The following is a 20,831-nucleotide window of genomic DNA, read 5'->3' as shown; positions in this document are numbered from 1 at the left end:
GACTACAGGGGGAAAATCACTTCCCTAGTCCTGCTGGCCGCACTGTTTCTGATACAAGCCAGGATGCTGTGGGCCGCCTTTGCCACCTGGGCACACTGCTGGCTCATATTCAGCGGACTGTCAGCCAATACCCCCAGGTCCTTTAATAAAGATATTAAAGAGAACAGGCCCAAATACTGAGCCCTGGGGAACACCACTTGTGACCAGCTGCCAACTGGATGTAACTCCATTCACCTCAACTCTTTGGGCCCAGCCATCCAGCCAGTTTTTTACCCAACAAAGAGTATGTCCATCCAAGCCACGAGCAGCCAGTTTATCCGGGAGAATGCTGTGGGAAATGGTGTCAAAGGCTTTACTAAAGTCTACGTAGACAACATCCACAGCCTTTCCCTCATCCACTAAGCAGGTCACCTTGTCATAGAAGGAGATCAGGTTAGTCAAGCAGGAGCTACCTTTCATAAACCCATGCTGACTGGGCCTGATCACCTAGCTGTCCTGTATGTGCCACATGATGGCACTCAAGATGATCTGCTCCATAACCTTTCCTGGCACCAAGGTCAGACTGACAGGCTTGTAGTTTCCTGGAGCCTCCTTCTGACCCTTCTTGTAGATGGGCATCACATTTGCTAACCTCCAGTCAACTGGGACCTCCCCGGTTAGCCAGGACTGCTGATAAATGATGGAAAGTGGCTTGGTGAGCACTTCCAACAGCTCCCTCAGTACCCATAGGTGGATCCCATCCAGCCCCATAGAGTTGTGTGTGTCTAAGTGGTGTACCAGATTACTAACCACTTCTCCTTGGATTATGGGGCTCCATTCTGCTCCCTGTCCCTGTCTTCCAGCTCAGGGGGCTGGGTACCCAGACAACAACTGGTCTGACTCCTACAGACTGAGGCAAAGGCGGCATTAAGTACCTCAGCCTTTTCCTTATCCTTTGTCACTATGTTTCCCCTTGCATCCAAAAAAGGATGGAGATTCTCCTTAGCCCTCCTTTTGTTGCTAATGTATTTATAGAAACATTTCTTATTGTCTTTTACAGCAGTAGCCAGATTAAGTTCTATCTGGGCTTTGGCTTTTCTAATTTTCTCCCTGCATAACCTCATGTCATCCTTGTAGTCCTCCTGAGCTGCCTGCTCCTTCTTCCAAAGATCATAAACTCTCTTTTTTTACCCTGAGTTCCAGCCAAAGCTCTCTGTTCAGCCAGGCCGGTCTTCTTCCCTGCCATCTCATCTTTTGGCACATGGGGACAGCCTGCTCCTGCACCTTTAAGATTTCTGTCTTGAAGACTGTCCAGCCTTCCTGGACTCCTTTGCCCTTTAGGACTGCCTCCCAAGGGATTCTGTCAACCAGACTCCTAAACAGGCCAAAGTCTGCCCTTCAGAAGTCCAAGGCAGCAGTTCTGCTGAACCCCTTCCTTACTTGAGAATCGAAAACTCTTATCATTTCATGATCACTATGCCCAAGACAGCCTCCAGCCATCACATCACTCACAAGTCCTTCTCTGTTCACAAACAACAGGTCCAGCAGGGCCCCCTCCCTAGTTGGATCACTCACCAGCTGTGTCAGGAAGTTATCTTCCACACAATCCAGGAACTTCCTAGACTGTTTCTGCTGTATTGTATTTCCAGCAGACATTTGGTAAGTTGAAGTCCCCCACAAGAACAGGGGCGAGTGATTGTGAGACTTCTCCCAGCTGCTTATAGAATATTTCATCTGTGTCTTCATCCTGGCTGGGTGGTCTATAACAGACTCCCACCATGATATCTGCATTGTTGGCCTTTCCCCTAATTCTTACCCACAAACACTCAACCCTTTCATTACCATCATTAAGCTCTAGCCAGTCTAAACACTCCCTAACATACAGGCATACAGGGCTATCCCACCTACTCTAGTTCTTTGCCTATCCTTTCTGAAGAGTTTATAGCCATCCATTGCAGCACTCAGTTGTGTGAGTCATCCCACCACATTTGCATGATTGCAACTATATCATGGTTTTCTAGCTGCACAATGGCTTCCAACTCCTTCTGTTTGTTGCCCATGCTGCATGTCTTGGTGTAGATGCACTTCAGGTGGGCCACGTTTTTTGGGGAAGAAGCTCTAATTCCTATATGACTGTTCTCGGGCACTTCCATGGTTTTTAACACGTCGATAACCCTTGCATCTTTGCTGCCACATGTATCTCCATCCCTACCTGAGATGGCAGATGGAAGGACCTCGCTAGCATGCCGTCCCTCAAACATAAGCATGCCACCCTCACGCTTACCTCTAGCAAGCCTGGTTTGATCCCCTTCCCCCTTCAATTCTAGTTTAAAGCTCTTTCAACAAGCCCTGCTACCTCCCGTGCAAAGATCTTTTTCCCCCTTGGAGACAGGTGTACCAGGTCTATTGCCAGCAGGCCTGGTGTCATGTAGACTGGCCCATGATCAAAAACCCCAAAATTCTGCCAGTGACACAAGGTTTGGAGCCAGGTATCGATCTGCTGGCTCTTTCTGTTTCTCCCCTCATCATGGAAGGATAGAGAAGAACACTACTTGTGCTCCTGATCCCTTAACCAGTCAACCCAAGGCCCTGAAGTCTCCCTTTATGATAGTGTTTAACAGAGGGATTTAAAGATCCAAAGATCTGAATGCATTACTGACAGAATTCCACTGAAACAAGACTAGGATGAATTTGGTTCATATTTTTTGTTTTTTTCTTTTTCATATATTTAGAGGTTTAGTGTTTGAGAAGGGATAGCTAAAAATTACAGATCGAAAATGCATTCCCTTAAAAATTAAAAAAGGAGGAGTATAAAGAAGGTAGTTATTTCTAAGCAATAGAAACAGTATGATTAAATCAGTGAAATGAGATTCAGGAGCTTTGGATTTAGTTTCTGACTTTCTAACAGAGGTCTTTAAAAGCTTGGTCAAGTCATAATCTCTCTTGTTCTTCTCCAATTGTATACACACTACTAGAACCTGAGAATTCAAATATAATGTGTTGATAAATTTCATGTTTTGAGATACTGTGAGGCAACATTTGTGAGCCATTCAGCTACTAAAGCAGTAGGGAATACAAGAAACAGTTATACATGAATTAATATTTTTATAAAACAAACCATAAAAGGAATGCACGTCAATGTTAGCATGGAGTAAGTCATCAGATACCCAGATGACTTCAAAACATCCACTTCACGTTCTCTAATGCTCATGACCTTCTTTTGATATGCAGGTTCCCATGCGTAAAGTTTGAGGATCTAGACAATCAAACAAACATATTTGAATAAAACAAAGAACCAGTGACCGTGCTTCAGAAAATAAGCTTAAGCTCCAAATGTCATTTTCAAATATTCAGCAATGCCAAATTACAAAAATTTGAATGTTTTACAAATGAAAGCAAGACCTCAGATAACTCTAAATCAGGTTGTTCTTATGGAAGATATATTCTAGTCATTCTTAATTCTTCAGATTTCAACTTGTCCCTTATGTATCATAAATGATGAGCTGGTTTATTTCAAAACAGGATAAGTAACAAAAATGAGACAACTTTTAATAGTGCTTTTCTTCTACGCTAAAATTTCACTCTGCCAAAGGTTTTCAGACATCTATTAACATATTTTACATTCTTATTAAAAATGTGGTAGTAAAATCAATGCATCATGGATAGTAAGTTTTTCAAATCAAACCAATAAATATTTTCCAAAAACACTTTAGGCACATTATGTTAAAACATTTTCTCTTTAAACTTTTATCATTACCAGCTGAAATATTACTCATAAAACCTTAATTTTTTAAATAACTTAGTTTCTATCTTTATAACCTAAAAAAAAAAAAAACCCAAATCCCTTGTTAGTTGTGGCATTACCTTTATTCCATGTAACATTTCACTTAGTAGTTTGACTCGTTGATCCGAATACCTCATTTGGCTTTTCTGGTTAAAAAGAGCAATGTTTCATTTTTCAATGAGAAAAAAAATTGGAAAGTAAAATATGCAGTGCACTGTAGGCAACAAATACCTTTTATGCTATTTTTTACCTTGCTGAAAAACACACTAGCACTGCAGTTATACAATTTTCAGATATATATGTAGTAAAAAAAACATTAAATAGGATAAAGGATTAAATACATTAAAATAACATTTTTTCCCCTTTAAAGAGTGCATTTCAATTTTTGTCCTTGTTATTTTTCTTCACGCTGAATTAAAATCTTAACAGGCTTGCAGTTCCCAGGGTGTTCAGGAATGATAATATGGTTTTAATCTTCAGAATCACTAAGCAGGTAAATATAGACTCAATAACAATATAGTATAACACTATACACACATGTACATGAATATATACATAATACTATATGGATATAAAACAGTGTATACACATATATGTATATATACAGGAGTTAGGAAGAAAGTTTCCTCTGTAACTGATTAATACATTGTTATTGAAAGAACCAATCAAAGAAATACAGAAATTCTTCTCACTCCTACACTATACTCAAGCTCTTCTGCATCTCACCTTTCTAAAACACTGATTAACAGCCTCTTCAATGTTTTGAGTCTTCTTCATACACAACAAGAAGCTGCAAACTTTTAGACAGAATTATTTTATTGTCCTTTGTATTTATTCTCTATCTCTCATATCACAGTAGGGATCTATGTACATATGTAGCTGCTGCACCTCACCTGCAAAAGAGGTGGAAGGTGTTACGGGTTGTTTTTCCATGTCTCTAAACTGTCACAGCTTTACAAAGAGACCCAGAGTCTTCACTGCATGTTGCACCATCAAGGGCAGAACAAGATACAGACAAATAATTGCCTTGATAGCAATGCAAAACTTAGGGTTGTATTTTTTTTTCAGTGGAGCTCACAGAAATTGTCATAGTACCAGGCAATACAGTGCCAAGAGAACTGTGGCATCAGAGAAGCAGAAAAGAAGTCATAACACATGCAGTACCTCTATGGGAATTCCCATAGTCTCAGGAGAATGTGCTAAATTTGAGTCGGCAGCTAAGCCTGAATAATAAAAGTGGAAGAGGGCCTTATTTAACTAAATCCCTTATTTAATGGAATTAACTAATGTAATATGCAAACCCATAGCTGTTTCCTAAATTGAGTCATACAGTAATTTTTACTAAGACAAAAGTATTGTTTCAGTGTAACAAAAATGTAGGTATCCAACCTAAATACTAGCTTAGCCATCAAACACATGGCTTTCTTACTGCAGTTATGCTTCCCCTCCTCAATGAAAAACAGCTGTGGCTTGGCATTGTTTATTTGTTTTGGGTTTAATTTAGGTGTACCAGTAGTATTCTTATACATGCACAATTTATCCCACACCCCCCTTTCATTCCTCTATTATGACAACTTAACCTCTCCTTACTATGCTTATTTAAATATCTCACCTTCAATCTTTTTACTTTGGCTGCAATGAGCGCATTTATAGGTATAACCAAAAGAAGCAGTGCAACACCTGCTAGGACTGAGGGGCCAAGTTCTTTCCAGAGAAAGACGACAGCCATGATGATCTGAAAAGGTGCTGACCACAACAGGTTAATGTTTAGAGTTAGCTCCATGAGTTGCTGAGTATCTGCTGACATCAGGTTAACAATTTCCCCAGTTGTGTATTTTCGTCGCGAGGAATTTGCTAAAGTTAAGGCCTGCAACCAGAAAATACAGAGGTCACAAAAATCAACTGTTTTCATGGGTTTAGCTGCCCAGGAGAAGCTAAAAGGACAATAATTAGAGCAAAGCTGAACTCAGTAAAACAGACTGCAACTCTTTATAGTAAATAAACAGGACACCATGGTGCAAAGAGGGCTCAGAAACCCTCAGCTCTGGCCTAGCTCAGAACCTCCCAGGGCAGGAAGCAAGAACGGCAGGCATCACAGCAAGCAGATGTACAACCTCAGTATGGCAGGCAGATACACAAATCCCAGGTGTCTAGGACGCCTCGACAAACATATACACACACACACACTCCCTCTTTCTCTCTGTGTTAGTGCCTCACGTTTTTCCACCATGTCACCTGCAACTCCTGCATCTAACAAGATAGTGCTGCAGCAACTCACTCTATCCATTCCACATGCAAAGCACAACCTGACCTGGCATTCACTAATCAACTCTACTCAGAGAGAGGAAGAAGCTGCATCTCTACCCTGTAGCTGTGAAAACTTGTGTGGTGGGTTGAGCCTGGCTGGGGGCCAGGTGCCCACCAGAGCTGCTCTCTCACTCCCCTTATTCACTAAACAGGGGAGAAAAGGCATAACGAAATGCTTATAGGTCGAGATAAGGACAGGGAGAGATCACTCACTAATTATCGTCACGAGCAAAACAGACCAAACTTAGAGAGGGAATTCATCTAATTTATTACTAGGCAAAACAGAGTAGAGGAATGAGAAATAAAATCAACTCTTAAAACACTTCCCCCCACCCCTCCCATCTTCCCGGGCTCAACTTCACTCCCGGCTTCAACCTTCCCCCCCTCAGCGGCACAGGGGGACGGGGAATGGGGGTTACGGTCAGTTCATCTCACGGTGTTTCTGCCGCTTCTTCATCCTCAGGGGGAGGACTCCTCTCATCGTTCCCCTGCTCCAGCATGGAGTCCCTCTCACGGGGTGCAGACCTTCAGGAGCAAACTGCTCCAGTGTGGGGTCCCCCACGGGGTCACAAGTCCTGCCAGCAAACCTGCCCTGGCGTGGGCTCCCCTCTTCACGGGTCCACCGGTCCGGCCTGGAACTTGCTCCAGTGTGGGCTTCCCACGGGCCGCAGCCTCCTTCAGGTGCCTCCACCTGCTCCGGCGTGGGGTCCTCCACGGGCTGCAGGTGGAATCTCTACACCCCCTCATCCTTCCTCCATGGGCTGCAGGGGGACAGCCTGCTTCACCATGGCCTTCACCACGGGCTGCAGGGGGATCTCTGCTCCGGCACCTGGAGCTCCTCCTCCCCCTCCTTCTGCACTGACCTTGGTGTCTGCAGAGTTTCTTACATCTTCTCACTCCTCTCTCCGGCTGCAAAAGCTCTCTCTCTCTAAGTGTTTTTCTTCTTCTTAAATATGTTATCACAGAGGCGCTGATTGGCTTGGCCTTGGCCAGCGGCGGGCCCGTCTTGGAGCCGGCTGGCATTGGCTCTATCAGACACAGGGGAAGCTTCTAGCAGCTTCTCACAGAAGCCACCCTGTAGCCCCCCCACTACCAAAACCCTGCCACGCAAACCCAACACAACTTGCCAGAAGACATGCTCACCCCAACTGGAGCCTCTATTCCCCGGTTCGCGAGCTGATGTACTGACACACCTTGACATGCGACTTGAGAGAATGAATCCCTTCATTTTAGTAATTTGCAACTTGTAAGTAAAATTTTGTGTAGTGGTTCAGAAAATACCTGAGAAGTCTATTTCAAAAGATTGGTTTGACTCTCTTGAGAAAAAGAGACTGTATTTTAAATTAACACAGACAGTAATTTATTTCAGATTTGGAGTATTTTTTGGCTTCCTTAACTTGTGCTTAATAGTTAAATACTGCAGTAAAAATACCAATGTGTCATGTTTATAACAAAGTAAACTAAAGGTGCAGTGCTGAGAAACCAGCTTCATCTCATATGCTACATATTAATAGTATAGTAAACATTTTTATGTTTTGCAGGTCAGACGGCTACTTTTGCTTCTACATTATTAGCACCTGCATTTCTTGTGGCTGATAAGGCTGCCACCTCAGCATATCTTATTAAAGGTGGGATAAGTTATAGACAGATTTCCACAGCAGTTACCCATCTTTTAAACATCTGAAAAACAACAAACCTACTGGGTATTCAACTCAACAGAAAATCAATTTCACTAAAATCTGAGGGGAAATTTCAGTCTCCAAAGAAGGCAAACTTCAGCTTCTCATATTCATTACTACTGTATAGTAAAAACTGTGATCATGTATACCCTTACTTTTTCCAGGACAATCAACCTAAAAAGTTTTCCCAGTTCATTCAGTAAATTTGGGAAATTAACACATAATCAAAATAGGAAGAGTTCAGTTTCTACATATATCTCCAATATTATGTCTGTACAGGTGTTTGACAAAAGTATGTAATTTCAGGATTAGAGTCTTATAATAGAAATGCGGCTGAAATTCCAAATTATTATAAAAGAAATAGTCATCAAAACATAAAGTCAATCTTTTAGCCTGTGTATAACATGCTGGGTTTTGATCATGCTGGTAAGTGTATTGTTTTGTTAACACTGTGTTTTTATTTTAGCTTTTGTTTTGAAAGAAAAGTAGAAGAATACATGATTACCTTTTTGTATATCAGGCCAACAACTGCAGTCTTGATTTTGACTGCAGTAAGCATGTTGTTACGCTGGTATAACTGATGGAGAAGAGTTTGTGAGAGAACTACAAAAAACAGGGCAATAGCATAGCCATACCCGCTCCCATGTGAACTAGGATGATTTTCACTGACGATTATCATTGCTCTGAAAATGAAGGAAAATAACTTTTAACTTTTGTGCCTTAAGTCAACAACCAACAATAAAAAGTTCAATAAACTGACATACTGGCTACTTGTTCAAGTCCATTTTGGATCCAGATATGGTGGAAGAACACAAAGAAAAACTATGTCGAAAAAAGGCAGGTCTTATCTGCGTTTTCCAATTTGTTAGCTTAGAAACAATTCTCAAATAATATTCTAGACATGAATGTGCTATTGCTGACTTCACTGAAAATGATGTACAAATAAAGAATGGCATAAGGAAAAGGGGGAAAAAATAATTAGATCTTTCTACATAGAAAGGTTGCAACTACCAACCATGAAAGTGAGAGAAAAAATCTAGAGGAAAATTCTTATTTTTGTGATAGTAAAAGGTTATCTTAGATAACCAGCAACTGTGATGTCTTCAAACAGATTTTATGGTTAACAATTTTGTTCAGGATTACACTGATTCAGCGTAGTTTGGAGGTTAACAATAACTCTGTTCATTAACTCTTTTCTTCAGAAACACACAGGTATTTGATTCACTCTTAACACCTCTGCGGTAAGTACAATTTCTAAAAAACACTTCCATCAACCTCATGGTACCAACAACATGGTAAAAATAGTGTCATTGCAATTTTCCATGAAATGCTGAAGCTGTGGATATTATTATATATTTGTGTGGGGCTTTTTAAACAGAGATGGAAAAATATTGACAAAAAAGCAGGGAAGTTAAATATCTCAGTACTCCATTTTTCTTAACATTTCATTTTACATTTAAGTATATTAAATACTTAAATACAGTATTATGGAATTGAACTTCTACTGGTTTTGTCTCAGTCCTTTGCCTAAGAAATTCCTGATCCCTTTGAGCTTTCCCTCATTCGATCATTTTCAGATAATCACTGGGGGGGGGGGGGGGAGCGCAAATAAAATCTTTACACATAAAAGCTCTTGCTTAGTTTGGTGTTGATATTGGTAACCCTTTAGCTTTATTATTACTGTTACTCTCCGAACATAAAGCGAAACACATTAAAAACTTACTTCATTATTTGTGGACTCATGAAAGCCAGAATATCAGCTGCAACTTTCAGAAATGCAACTTTAATCAATAAAAATTTAAATGTTTGCCACAATGGCAAAATCAAAGATGGTTTATGGAAATTTCTTTTCTTAAATAGCACTTTTTTGATGTCAGAAGCCTGTAAGATTACAAAAATATGTTCAGAATTAAGAGCAAAAATATTTTTGAACTTCACCCACATTTACAAATATGAAATATATAATATTAGAGTGTCCATCTAAAGCCATCACTGTATTTATGATCTGAAAAAGCACATTTCCTACAGTTAGAAGAAGAGCTTTGGGGTAAGAAATGAAGTCTGGTTTTATTTAGCCTGGCTAGTAGTCTTTCAGGAAAGGATAAATATCATCTCTAGGGTTGCCTCAATCATTCACAAATATAATCAGAAAATAATTTAATCCTCAAATAATTATCACAGGTTAAAAAAAACGTATCAGAAAAAGAGGTAAGCTTCAACATAAATGCATTATAATTTACAGCAGGCTCACAGCAACTTCATATTTAAAGTTGAATAACCCTGCTATTCTTTCAGAATATTTTCAGTTGTCAAGTAACTATTTTTTTCAGATGGAATTTAGTTCAAACAATTGCAAATATTCTTACCAGGGCTCAAAAAAAAAAGTTAGCCTTTCTCAATTATCACAGTGATGAAGGACAGGATATTTTTTATAGATTGCTTGAATAATAAAAATGGTATCTGAACTAAAAATTATCCTCATTGAAAAATGCTTTTGAATGCTTTGGTAGAAAGGGGTTTGGTGTGTATACCATCAGTGGAAGAAAGGGCAAATACAGAAATATATAAGAAAAACACTGAAGAGATGCAGTACAATCAGACTCTGCAGGAGACATATCTTCTTAGTAAGTCATTAAAAAACAAAAGCTACACTCTTATGGACTCACAGGTTAGGTCCTCTCTCCTGTGAACTTCCTAACATTACAGAGCTCCTCCTGCACTTTAACTACAACAGCAAAATAATGACTGTGACTGAAGCTGTCAAAGATTTACCTGAAAATCACACAGGATAAATCAAGCAAAAAAGCCAATATATCTGTAAAACTCAATATTGTTAAAATTAATGAAAACTGAAGCCTGTCTTGTGCGTTCTGCAAGCGTCTCCTGATAAGCAAGCTGATAATAGACTTCTCTACCTGCCTGAAATACAGATGCAAAGATAAGGCACGGGGAAACAGACAAGTTCAGAGAGAAATTAGTCAGACAGTTTTGACACAGATGGCAATTAATCACCAAAGTAAAAGTCAAGGTAGATTCTGTATCACTCGAAGTGTTAAAATGTAACTAGATATCTTTCTAAGAGGTAAGTTTGCGCTTAGGATTTTTCTAAATTGCTTACAACCACACTAGAGATCACAACCCTGAGTGGCCTTTGTGATCTACGAAATGTAGGCTGTTCAATAAACAACAACATTTTAGAAATCTTCTTCAGCTTCTAGACTCCTTAGATTTAGAAAAGGATATTGCCTATTGTCCGAATTATAGCTACCATTAGTCCTGTGGTAGACTTCTGGATTCCTTTTCTCCATTGCTTTTCAAAGTTAGGACACACACTGTATGGTGAATCACTTTCATTCAGTTCGAAGAAGTCATCCCTCTCCAATGGCTTCTTATAGCCTATAGATATTAGTCTGAAAGAAAGCAATTAATTCAGACAGCATGAAATACAGCAGACAAAACAAGCAGAACTACTAACTCAAAAGCCTAATGATATAATTTAGTGTATATAAATCAACTCTATAATCAAAATAATATATGTAATCATAGAATCATAGAATGGCCTGGGTTGGAAGGGACCTTAAAGATCATCTAGCGCCAGGCACACCCTCCACTAGACCACGTTGCCCAAAGCCCCATCCAACCTGGTCTTAAACACTTCCAGGGATGGGGCTTCCACAACTTCTTTGGGAAACCTGTTCCAGTGCATCACCACTCTACCAGTAAAGAACTTCTTTCTAACATCTAACCTAAATCGACCTTCCTTCAGCTTAGACCCATTACCCCTTGTCCTGTCACTACACTCCCTGATAAACAGTCCCTCTCCAGCTTTCCTGTAGGCCCCCTTCAGGTAGTGGTAAGCCGCAATTAGATCTCCCCGGAGCCTTCTCTCTTCTCCAGGCTGAACAACGCCAACTCTCTCAGCCTGTCCTCATAGGAGAGGTGCTCCAGCCCTCTCATCAGCTTCGTGGCCCTCCTCTGGACTCGCTCCAACAGCTCCATGTCTGTCTTGCACTGGGGCCCCCAGAGCTGGACGCAGTGCTCCAGGTGGGGTCTCACAAGAGCAGAGTAGAGGGGCAGGATCACCTCCCTCGACCTGCTGGTCACGTTGCTTTTGATGCAGCCCAGGACATGGTTGGCTTTCCACAACAAATAGTGGAACATACTTACAGTCACCTTAAGTACAATGAAATTCATCTGAAGAAGAGCCCAAGCAGACTGTCACATCTGAACAGCAAATTTTGAGGAATCTTTGTACCTCAGAATCTGTCTACATTTCTGATCCCATATTTCTTTACAGAAAAATATACTATTTCATAAACAAACATGCGTAGCATCATCACCCACTTACTATTGTGATCTGGAGCAAAATACTTTTTCTATCACAGGACTGCATTATGACAGAATCATAGAATCATTTGGGTTGGAAAAGACCCTTAAGATCATCTAGTCCAACTGTTAACCTAACACTACCAAGTCTACCACTAAACGATGTCCCAAGTGCCATGTCTACATGTCTTTTAAATACCTCCAGGGATGGTGACTCATTATGTTGCGACTCATCTTTAACCAAGGTAACAACATAAAACTACTGGGTTTCAGCACAAGTACAATGGAAGCTTCCTTACAGCAGATCTTCAGCTGCTAAAATTTTGTTTTAACAAAGTGCTTTTACCCACTTCAGTGTCAACAAAAACTGGTCTTAAAAATGGCAAAACAGGCCTGATGAATACACTGAACCTAAAGAAACTCTGAAAGAAAAATAAATGATTAGGAATTTTTGACAAGCATGTTGGATTTATGACAACTCAAAGCAAACCATGCCATACTATTTCTGAGATGGGGAAAATGCAAAAGGATTCATGTTGACATGTTCTCTAACTTAAAGGAAGCCCCAAACATCTAGGAATCAACAAGAGACACATGCATAGACACTTGAGTGTGTGTCCTGTCAGTGGCAGCTCTAATGCTTCCAAGCTGGTGGGGACTTCCCTCCCTGAGGGCTGCAACACAAGCGGAGTGTCCATCTTCTCTAGTGTGCACTTCCCAGTGCATCATTTCTGTGCTGGTCAGTGCCAGCGCTGGGCTGGGGGCTAACATGTGTGCCGTTGTGCTTATCACAGGACAGAAAAAAAGACTCGGAAACACTTTTTTGGAGGTTGTAAAATTCTGGTAGGGGTGGACCTCACTGTTTCCAAGGGCCACCCAAACATCTACTGAAGCTGTAACATTAATGCAAAGCAAATTTGCCTTACGCTTGATACATTAAGGCAAAAATAACACAGCTTCTCACTAAGAGCACCAGCTTTTGAGACAGATGAGGAAAGCAGACCAATTGGTACTTGAGTGGGAACCGGTGTTTAAGAATTCTGCATAACTCATCTCAATGCTAAAACTCACTGCTGCCAGAGGACAAACAGATCTACTGAATGCCCTCCACACCGTAATCTCCAGATTGCCTGAATTCTCAAGAAATCTATTACAGCATTATGGGTTTATTATATAACAATTAGAGATTTCCTCATTTAGATTGCAAGCATTTAAGGTGAGTATATATTAGCCACAATTTATTGTGTTTGCTCGGGATTGGAAAGAGGGAACACACCCAATGTTCACAATATTAGTTTAATCGCATCCAGTTATTTCATGGCTAAATAAGCTCTCATTGAGCAGAACTGAAATCCTTTTTTTGTTTGTTTCTCTCTGATTGTGGTAAACATTGTGGAATTGGTTAAAAATAAAGGATAGCCTAGCTTGAACATTTGGGTGAACCCTGTGACTTAATGAACATGTAAATGTCATACAGAAGTGCTATACTCAGTACACTGCGTAACTTTCTAGAATACATTAAAATTTGTATTTATGGTATAGAATGTAAGGATTGGTAAAAAGCACAGCTACTCTGAAACAGATGGTGAACACCTAACTGCAAAAGGGCCAGAATTTAAATGAATACTCTAAATCCTTGAAACAAACTAATTGTTTTGTCTCGTGTTATTAATAACAAATACCATTTTCAGTTTTTTCTTAAAATTAATATATTGACTAAAGCAAGAAACCGTTATAATACTCTTAAAATTTTTTTCTCACTTTTAGATTTTTGAAGTGTGTATGTCTGACTCAAATGATTTTTAAAGAAGAAACAAGAAAAATGTTAAAAATGAGTAATGGTCACAAGACATAACACATGAAATAGGTTGAAATAACCTGCCTCTGCTGAGGCAGAAACAGGACACCTAACAAACCAAAGCCAAAGTGAAGGGGACCCTGTATCCTCCCCTTGCCAGGCAGAAGGCAACAGCCTCAAAGAGGGCAGTGAATGGAAACAAGTCCACGCGTGGCGCGGCAGGCAGCGAACCTTCTCCTCCTCACCCACCTTGCCATCCCACGTACCCCTGTGCAATAGGTACGAGGCTCTGGCTGTGGAAGGCCACTCGAGCGAGGATATGGATGACAGCCAAGCTACTCCAGAGGTAACACCTACGCCCAAAAGGCCCATGCCTCGGGTTGTGACCACCCCAACAAAGAAGAAAAGGAGAGTTATAGTCGTAGGGGACTCCCATCTGAAGGGTACAGAGGGCCTGATATGCAGGGCAGACCCTCCTTTCAGAGAAGTCTGCTGCCTCCCTGGGGCCCGTGTCAAGGACACCGCTAGGAAACTCCCCAGCCTGGTACAGCCCTCTGACTATTACCCACTGCTGCTCCTCCATGTGGGTGGGGAGGAAGCAGAGACACGCACCACAAAAGCGATCAAAAGGGACTTCAGGCTCTTAGGGCAGTCACTGAAGGATTCCGGGGCGCAGGTAATATTCTCCTCCCTCCTTCCAGTTAAGGGCAGCAATGTTGGGTGGAACAGGCGGACGCAGTCCATAAATGCATGGCTCCGTGGCTGGTGTCAACGCCACAACTTTGGGTTCTTTGACAATGGGGCGGCCTACACGGCACCAGGATGGGATTCATCTCTCTCAAAGGGGGAAGAGGATCTTTGCCCAGGAACTAGTGGGGCTCATCAACAGAGCTTTAAACTAGGCTCGAAGGGGGAGGGGGATAACATCAGGCCTGCCAGCGACATGTTGTGGGATGATGTGCCCAGGTTGGAGGGACGGGGCGCTGGCGAGGGCCCTTAGCCTACTGCTCAGAGACGTGCTGGATGCACTACAGCACGCTCGAAGCCTAGAGGAGACGAGCCGGAGGCTCCGGATGCAACAAGAACCAACAGGGTAACACTGGGAAGATACATCAAAAGAATCCCAGCCACCCCAGCCAATAAGTCAGCCTCATCGGGGGCACAACTGAAATGCCTCTACGTGAAGGTATGGAGCATGGGGAATAAACAAGAGGAGCTGGAGACGTGTGTGTGTGCCTGCAAGGCTATGACATTATTGGCATTACAGAGATGTGGTGGGATAGCTCCTATGACTGGCGTGTTGGGATGGAAGGACACAGGCTCCTTAGGAAGGACAGGCAGGGCAGGCAAGGAGGGGGCATCGCCCTCTATGTCGATGACCAGCTGGAGTGCATGGAGCTCCACCTGGGGATGGATGAGGAGCCAACTGAGAGCCTATGGGTCAGGATTAAAGGGAGGGCTGGGGCAGGGGACATCACAGTGGGGGTCTGCTACAGGCCACCTGACCTCGGAGACTGAGCAGACGAAGCCCTCTATAGGCAGATAGGAGCAGCCTCACACTCACAAGCCCTGGTCCTTATGGGGGACTTCAACCACCCTGACATCTGCTGGAGGGACAACGCAGCTGAGCGCAAGCAATCCAGGAAGTTCCTGGAACGTGCCGACGACAACTTTCTCCTCCCAGTGACAGAGAAGCCCTCGAGGAGAGGTGCCATGCTGGACCTTATTCTCACCAACAAGGAGGGCCTGGTAGGGGATGTCAAGCTCAAGGGCAGCCTTGGCTGCAGTGACCACGAAATGGTGGAATTCTGGATCCTCAGGGCAGCGAGGAGGGCACGCAGCAAGCTCGCTACCCTGGACTTCAGCAGAGCAGACTTTGGCCCCTTCAGGGATCTGCTTGGTAGAATACCATGGGACAAAGCCCTGGAAGGAAGAGGGGCCCAAGACAGCTGGCTAATACTCAAGGGTCACCTCCTCCAAGCTCAGGAGCAATGCATCCCAACAAAGAGGAAGTCGAGCAAAACCACCAAGAGGCCCCTGTGGATGAACAAGGAGCTCCTGGGCAAAGTCAAACAAAAAAAAGGAAGCCTACAGAGGGTGGAAGCAAGGGCAGGTAGCCTGGCAAGAATACAGAGAAACTGTCCGAGCAGCCAGGGAGCAGGTTAGGAAAGCCAAAGCCCTGATAGAAATTAGTCTGGCCAGGGATGTCAAGGACAACAAGAAAAGCTTCTATAGGTATGTCAGTGATAAAAGGAGGATGAGGGAAAATGTGGGTCCCCTCCGGAATGAAACAGGTGACCTGGTTACCCAGGATATGGAGAAGGCTGAAGTGCTCAATGACTTCTTTGCCTCAGTCTTCAATGGCAAATGCTTGAGCCACACTGCCCAGGTCACAGAAGGCAGGGACTGGGAGAATGCAGAACCGCCCACTGTAGGAGAAGATCGGGTTCGAGAATATCTAAGGAACCTGAAGGTGCACAAGTGCATCATGGGACCTGATGAGTTGCATCCGCGGGTCTTGAAGGAACTGGTGGATGAAGTGGCCAGGCCACCCGACATCATATTTGAGAAGTCCTGGCAGTCTGACAAAGTTCCCGCCGACTGGAAGAGGGGGAACATAACCCCTGTTTTTAAGAAGGGTAAAAAGGAAGACCCAGGGAACTACAGGCCGGTCAGTCTCACCTCTGTGCCTGGCAAGATTATGGAGCAGATCCTCCTGGAGACTACGCTCAGGCACATGGAAAATAGGGAGGTGACTGGTGACAGCCAACACGGCTTCACTAGGGGCAAATCGTGCCTGACAAACTTGGTGGCCTTCTATGACGGGGTTACAGCATTGGTGGACAAGGGAAGGGCAACTGACGTCATCTACCTGGACTTGTGCAAGGCATTTGACACTGCCCCACACGACATCCTTGTGTCTAAATTGGAGAGACATGGATTCGATGGATGGACCACGCGGTGGATAAGGAATTGGCTGGCTGGTCGCACTCAAAGACTTGTGGTCAATGGCTCAATGTCCAAGTGGAGAACGGTGACGAGTGGTGTTCCTCAGGGGTGGGTACTGGGACCGGCACTGTTCAACATATTTGTCGGCAACATGGACAGTGGGATCAAGTGCACCCTCAGCAAGTTTGCTGACGACACCAAGCTGTGTGGTGGGGTCGACATGCTGGAGGGAAGGGATGCCATCCAGAGGGACCTTGACAGGCTGGAGAGGTGGGCCCATGCGAACCGCATGGAGTTCAACAAGGCCAAGTGCAAGGTTCTGCACGAGTCAGCGCAATCCCAAGCACAACTATAGGCTGGGCGAGGAATGGATTGAAAGCAGCCCTGAGGAGAGGGACTTGGGGGTATTGATTGATGAGAAGCTCAACATGAGCCGGCAGTGTGCGCCTGCAGCCCAGAAAGCCAACCGTGTCCTGGGCTGCATCAAAAGAGGTGTGACCAGCAGGTCAAGGGAGGTGATCCTGCCCCTCTACTCCGCTCTTGTGAGACCCCACCTGGAGTACTGCGTCCAGCTCTGGGGGCCCCAGTACAGGAGAGACATGGAGCTGTTGGAGCGAGTCCAGAGGAAGGCCACGAAGCTGATTGGAGGGATGGAGCACCTCTCCTATGAGGACAGGCTGAGAGAGCCGGGGTTGTTCAGCCTGGAGAAGAGAGAAGGCTCCGGGGAGATCTAATTGCGGCCTTCCAGTACCTGAAGGGGCCTACAGGAAAGCTGGAGAGGGACTGTTTATCAGGGAGTGTAGTGACAGAACAAGGGGTAATGGGTCTAAGCTGAAGGAAGGTCGATTTAGATTAGATGCTAGAAAGAAGTTCTTTACTGGTAGAGTGGTGATGCACTGGAACAGGTTGCCCAAAGAGGTTGTGGATACCCCATCCCTGGAAGTGTTTAAGACCAGGTTGGATGAGGCTTTGGGCAACCTGGTCTAGTGGAGGGTGTCCCTGCCCATGGCAGGGGGGTTGGAACTAGATGGTCTTTGAGGTCCCTTCCAACCCAAACCATTCTATGATTCTATGAATAAATAAAAAAGGATAGCCTAATTTGGCCTTTTATATCCTGTTGTCTAAAAATATTGTCTATTGTGACAAGAACATTGTGCTTAGTTATCAAAATATTAATGTTTTAAATAATGCCATTAGATAACGCATAAAACGACTGTTACTATGTACAAAGAATACCCCACAAAATATTTGAATATGACCTCTAAAAGTTGTAAACTTTGATTTTTGTACAAAAAGCTAACAGCAATCTCAGGCTCAAGCCAGAATGATGGTGTGGAATGTAAGTGTGTGCTCTATAATTCTGTGAGCATCAATAAACATCAACAAGTTTATTAAATTCTCACCTGCTAAACCAGGAATATGTTAATTTACTGAGCAAAATAACATTCTCTTCAGGGCTGTGTTTCTGTTTAAAAAAGAAGAAAGGAAAAAGTATCAATGTTACTTGGAAGACTGAAGAAAAAGTTGTTGGGTTTTTTTCTTTTAATAAACATAGTGGTTTTAGGAGCTATTTAATTCTGAGCTATAATAAGGTCTATACTTACACTTCTTTGTTACCTTCTCCCACCAATACACTCTAACACAATGTATGAAGAATGAAAGAGATCTACAGTTTTGTGACATATTAGAACAACTTAACTTGCTATAAGAAGATATTAACCACCACCTTAGCTTGATTTTACACTGTTTACACATATCGTAGAGTATGATTGCACCAACTGTAAAGCATAGGAGTTGGACTTGACGATTCTTAAGGGTCCCTTCCAGCTTGAGATATTCTATGATTCTATGGCCAATATAAGTAAACCTTCCTCAAATCTTTGAGAAGTTAAAATGCTGAGTGGTTTTTTTCCCCCCGCATTTAAAAACCTAGCTATTGAAAGTTATCCACTGCTAATACCTAAAGAACAGGAAACTCCTTTCAGACCCTAAGAGACAACATACTACTAACATATATGGTACACACAAATGAGGAGAAGAACATGAGGCTTGTGCACTGTTGCCAATTTCAGAAGTCATTGGAGATAAGTGTAATAGAAGCAAACAAATAGGCACTCTCCCATACTTCTTGAGGAATGTGTATCCACACCCAAGAATGACTTCAGCACACCTAGGCAGTAAATTCTGTCCCTCAGTAATTATTCTCTTAAAATAATTTCTAACCAGAGATGCAGTTATAGTTCTTTTCAGCAGGTGGTGTAAAAAATCCACCTATCAAATATGTACGCTGAGGGTGCTCTGAGATCCTGGATATTTTCCACAGCAATTTTTCTTGTACTTTCAGTGAAAAGCCAAATGATTAAGTCATAATCCAAGAAACAAATATGCAACAAATACGTATGCCCTCCTGGAGCAAACACATCTTCTTGTGCACTGACTCACCCTTCACCCTCAGAGGTAAATGTTTGCCATGGTCCATTATGACTTACACCCATACACCATTGTTTGCTTGAACTATTGTCTTTTGCTATTGAAGAACACAGCAGAAGTCTAGGTCACAAACACTGCCTGCTCAAATCCCGTGCAAAGTTCCTATTTCCTTAAGAAAAGAATGATGAGAAATATTGAACAAAACCCCGGCCTAAAGATTATTCCCTCCTTGTAACTTCAAAGGATACACCCCAGGACATATCAGTTTGTCATAAGCTGCATTTTTCTGACGCAGACCCAGCGCAAATCCTACATGAAACCAATTTAAAGCGGGAGCCGCCGGCTGCCGGGGGTTCCCTGCCGGGGGCAGCAAGCAGGCCCCGCCGGGGACGTACCCCTCCCTCAGCCCCGTTAATAACGCCCCCTCCCTGCTCGGTCCCCCGCCCGCTGTCACCTTCTTGCCGGTGGGACTCAGGCGCTCGTAGAAGCCGCTCTGCTGCCCGCGGGAGGCGGCCATGGCTCCCTCCGGAGGCGGACGCTGCGAAGGGCCTCTCTGAGCAGCCGGCGGAGACCATTAAGGACCGCCCCGCGGGCGAAGAAAGAGGCGGGAGGCGGGCGTTGGAGGAGGGGTTTGGGCTGGGGTTGAGGTAGCGCTTCGTCCCAGTCCTCCCGGCAGTTTGGATCCAGTTCACCAGCCCCACCGGGCCCGAGAGGAGGACCCCAGTAGCTCTACCACCTCGGCCCGGCCTTACGGCGCGGTACCCCCGCGGCCGCCGAGCTTCTGGTGAAATGCATTGAGAGGGCAGGAGAGGCAATGGCGTGTGGTGGTGCACGCACGTGAGCTGACCTGTCTTGTAACGGTGACCAAACATATAAAAGCACCTTTTTTGGTTTTTTACTAGCTCTTAGCTGGACGTGTACCAGGAGAAGATTTTTAGTGCATCAGAAAATGACAAACGGCGACAGTACGTTCATCTTAGAGTTGGGCCTGCAGCACGAGCTGTGAGACCAGCTCAGTCTCCCACTTAGAGTGGAGCACTGCAGTGCTGTTGCTGCTGAACAGATCCAACTTAAAACACTTTCAGATAAAACTTAGGCAGTGCAAGCTCGCTGTCTATTGAACTATTCCACCTGGGACTGGCAGCTGAGTCTCTGGCCCGTCTCTGGAACCAGGCTGCTGCAGCACTGGGAACTCCAGCAGATGCATACCAGATAAGCAAGTTTTGACCTTTGTTACTTCTCAATACTTTCTAGTTTTGATTTTTGGAGGCTTCATACAGCTTGCTCACTAGTATTTAAATGTAAAGGTAGGAAGGAAGGAAGCTATAATAGCAATTTCCATCGCTGTGGTTTTTTTTCTGAACATAAAGTTTTTTTCAAAAGTTAATAAAAATCAGTGTCTTGATTTTACTCTAGTTAATATGGCACCTCCCCTTTGACTCTTATTGACCTGGCACATTGCCATCTTAAATGAGAATGCATCCCTGACTGCAGCAATACTGATTGTCCAAAGTTTGGGAGATTGTAATGGAAATAATTATGCACTGCATTCCATATAATAAAATACAAGAGAAACAAG

General features: G+C 43.4%; 1 protein-coding gene across 5 annotated transcripts in view; it reads right to left on the bottom strand.

Moving 5' to 3' along the window:
• Nucleotides 1–19,838, bottom strand: part of LOC129207818 (multidrug resistance-associated protein 1-like) — a 48,628-nt gene extending 28,790 nt beyond the window's left edge. For 2 of the 5 annotated variants that reach the window (XM_054829318.1, XM_054829327.1), the window contains exons 1-8: nucleotides 19,707–19,838; nucleotides 18,226–18,287; nucleotides 11,018–11,159; nucleotides 9,473–9,630; nucleotides 8,255–8,432; nucleotides 5,376–5,630; nucleotides 3,844–3,909; nucleotides 3,098–3,235 (exon numbers count right to left, since the gene is read on the bottom strand). In XM_054829318.1, the coding sequence (XP_054685293.1) occupies nucleotides 3,098–3,235; nucleotides 3,844–3,909; nucleotides 5,376–5,630; nucleotides 8,255–8,432; nucleotides 9,473–9,630; nucleotides 11,018–11,159; nucleotides 18,226–18,287; nucleotides 19,707–19,769 (1,062 nt within the window). In that variant the 5' untranslated portion in view covers nucleotides 19,770–19,838. Of the gene's footprint in view, nucleotides 1–3,097; nucleotides 3,236–3,843; nucleotides 3,910–5,375; nucleotides 5,631–8,254; nucleotides 8,433–9,472; nucleotides 9,631–11,017; nucleotides 11,160–18,225; nucleotides 18,288–19,264; nucleotides 19,555–19,706 lie in introns of those variants that run through there. The other 3 variants (XM_054829338.1, XM_054829335.1, XM_054829349.1) reach the window with 3 other exon arrangements.
• Between the last annotated feature and the right edge of the window lie 993 nt (nucleotides 19,839–20,831).

Source organism: Grus americana, chromosome 1 (genome assembly GCF_028858705.1).
Source record: "Grus americana isolate bGruAme1 chromosome 1, bGruAme1.mat, whole genome shotgun sequence".
In the NCBI taxonomy this organism is placed as follows: Eukaryota; Metazoa; Chordata; class Aves; order Gruiformes; family Gruidae; genus Grus; species Grus americana.
Note: the sequence above shows the minus strand (reverse complement) of the source record. Positions and strands in the feature narration are given on the sequence as shown.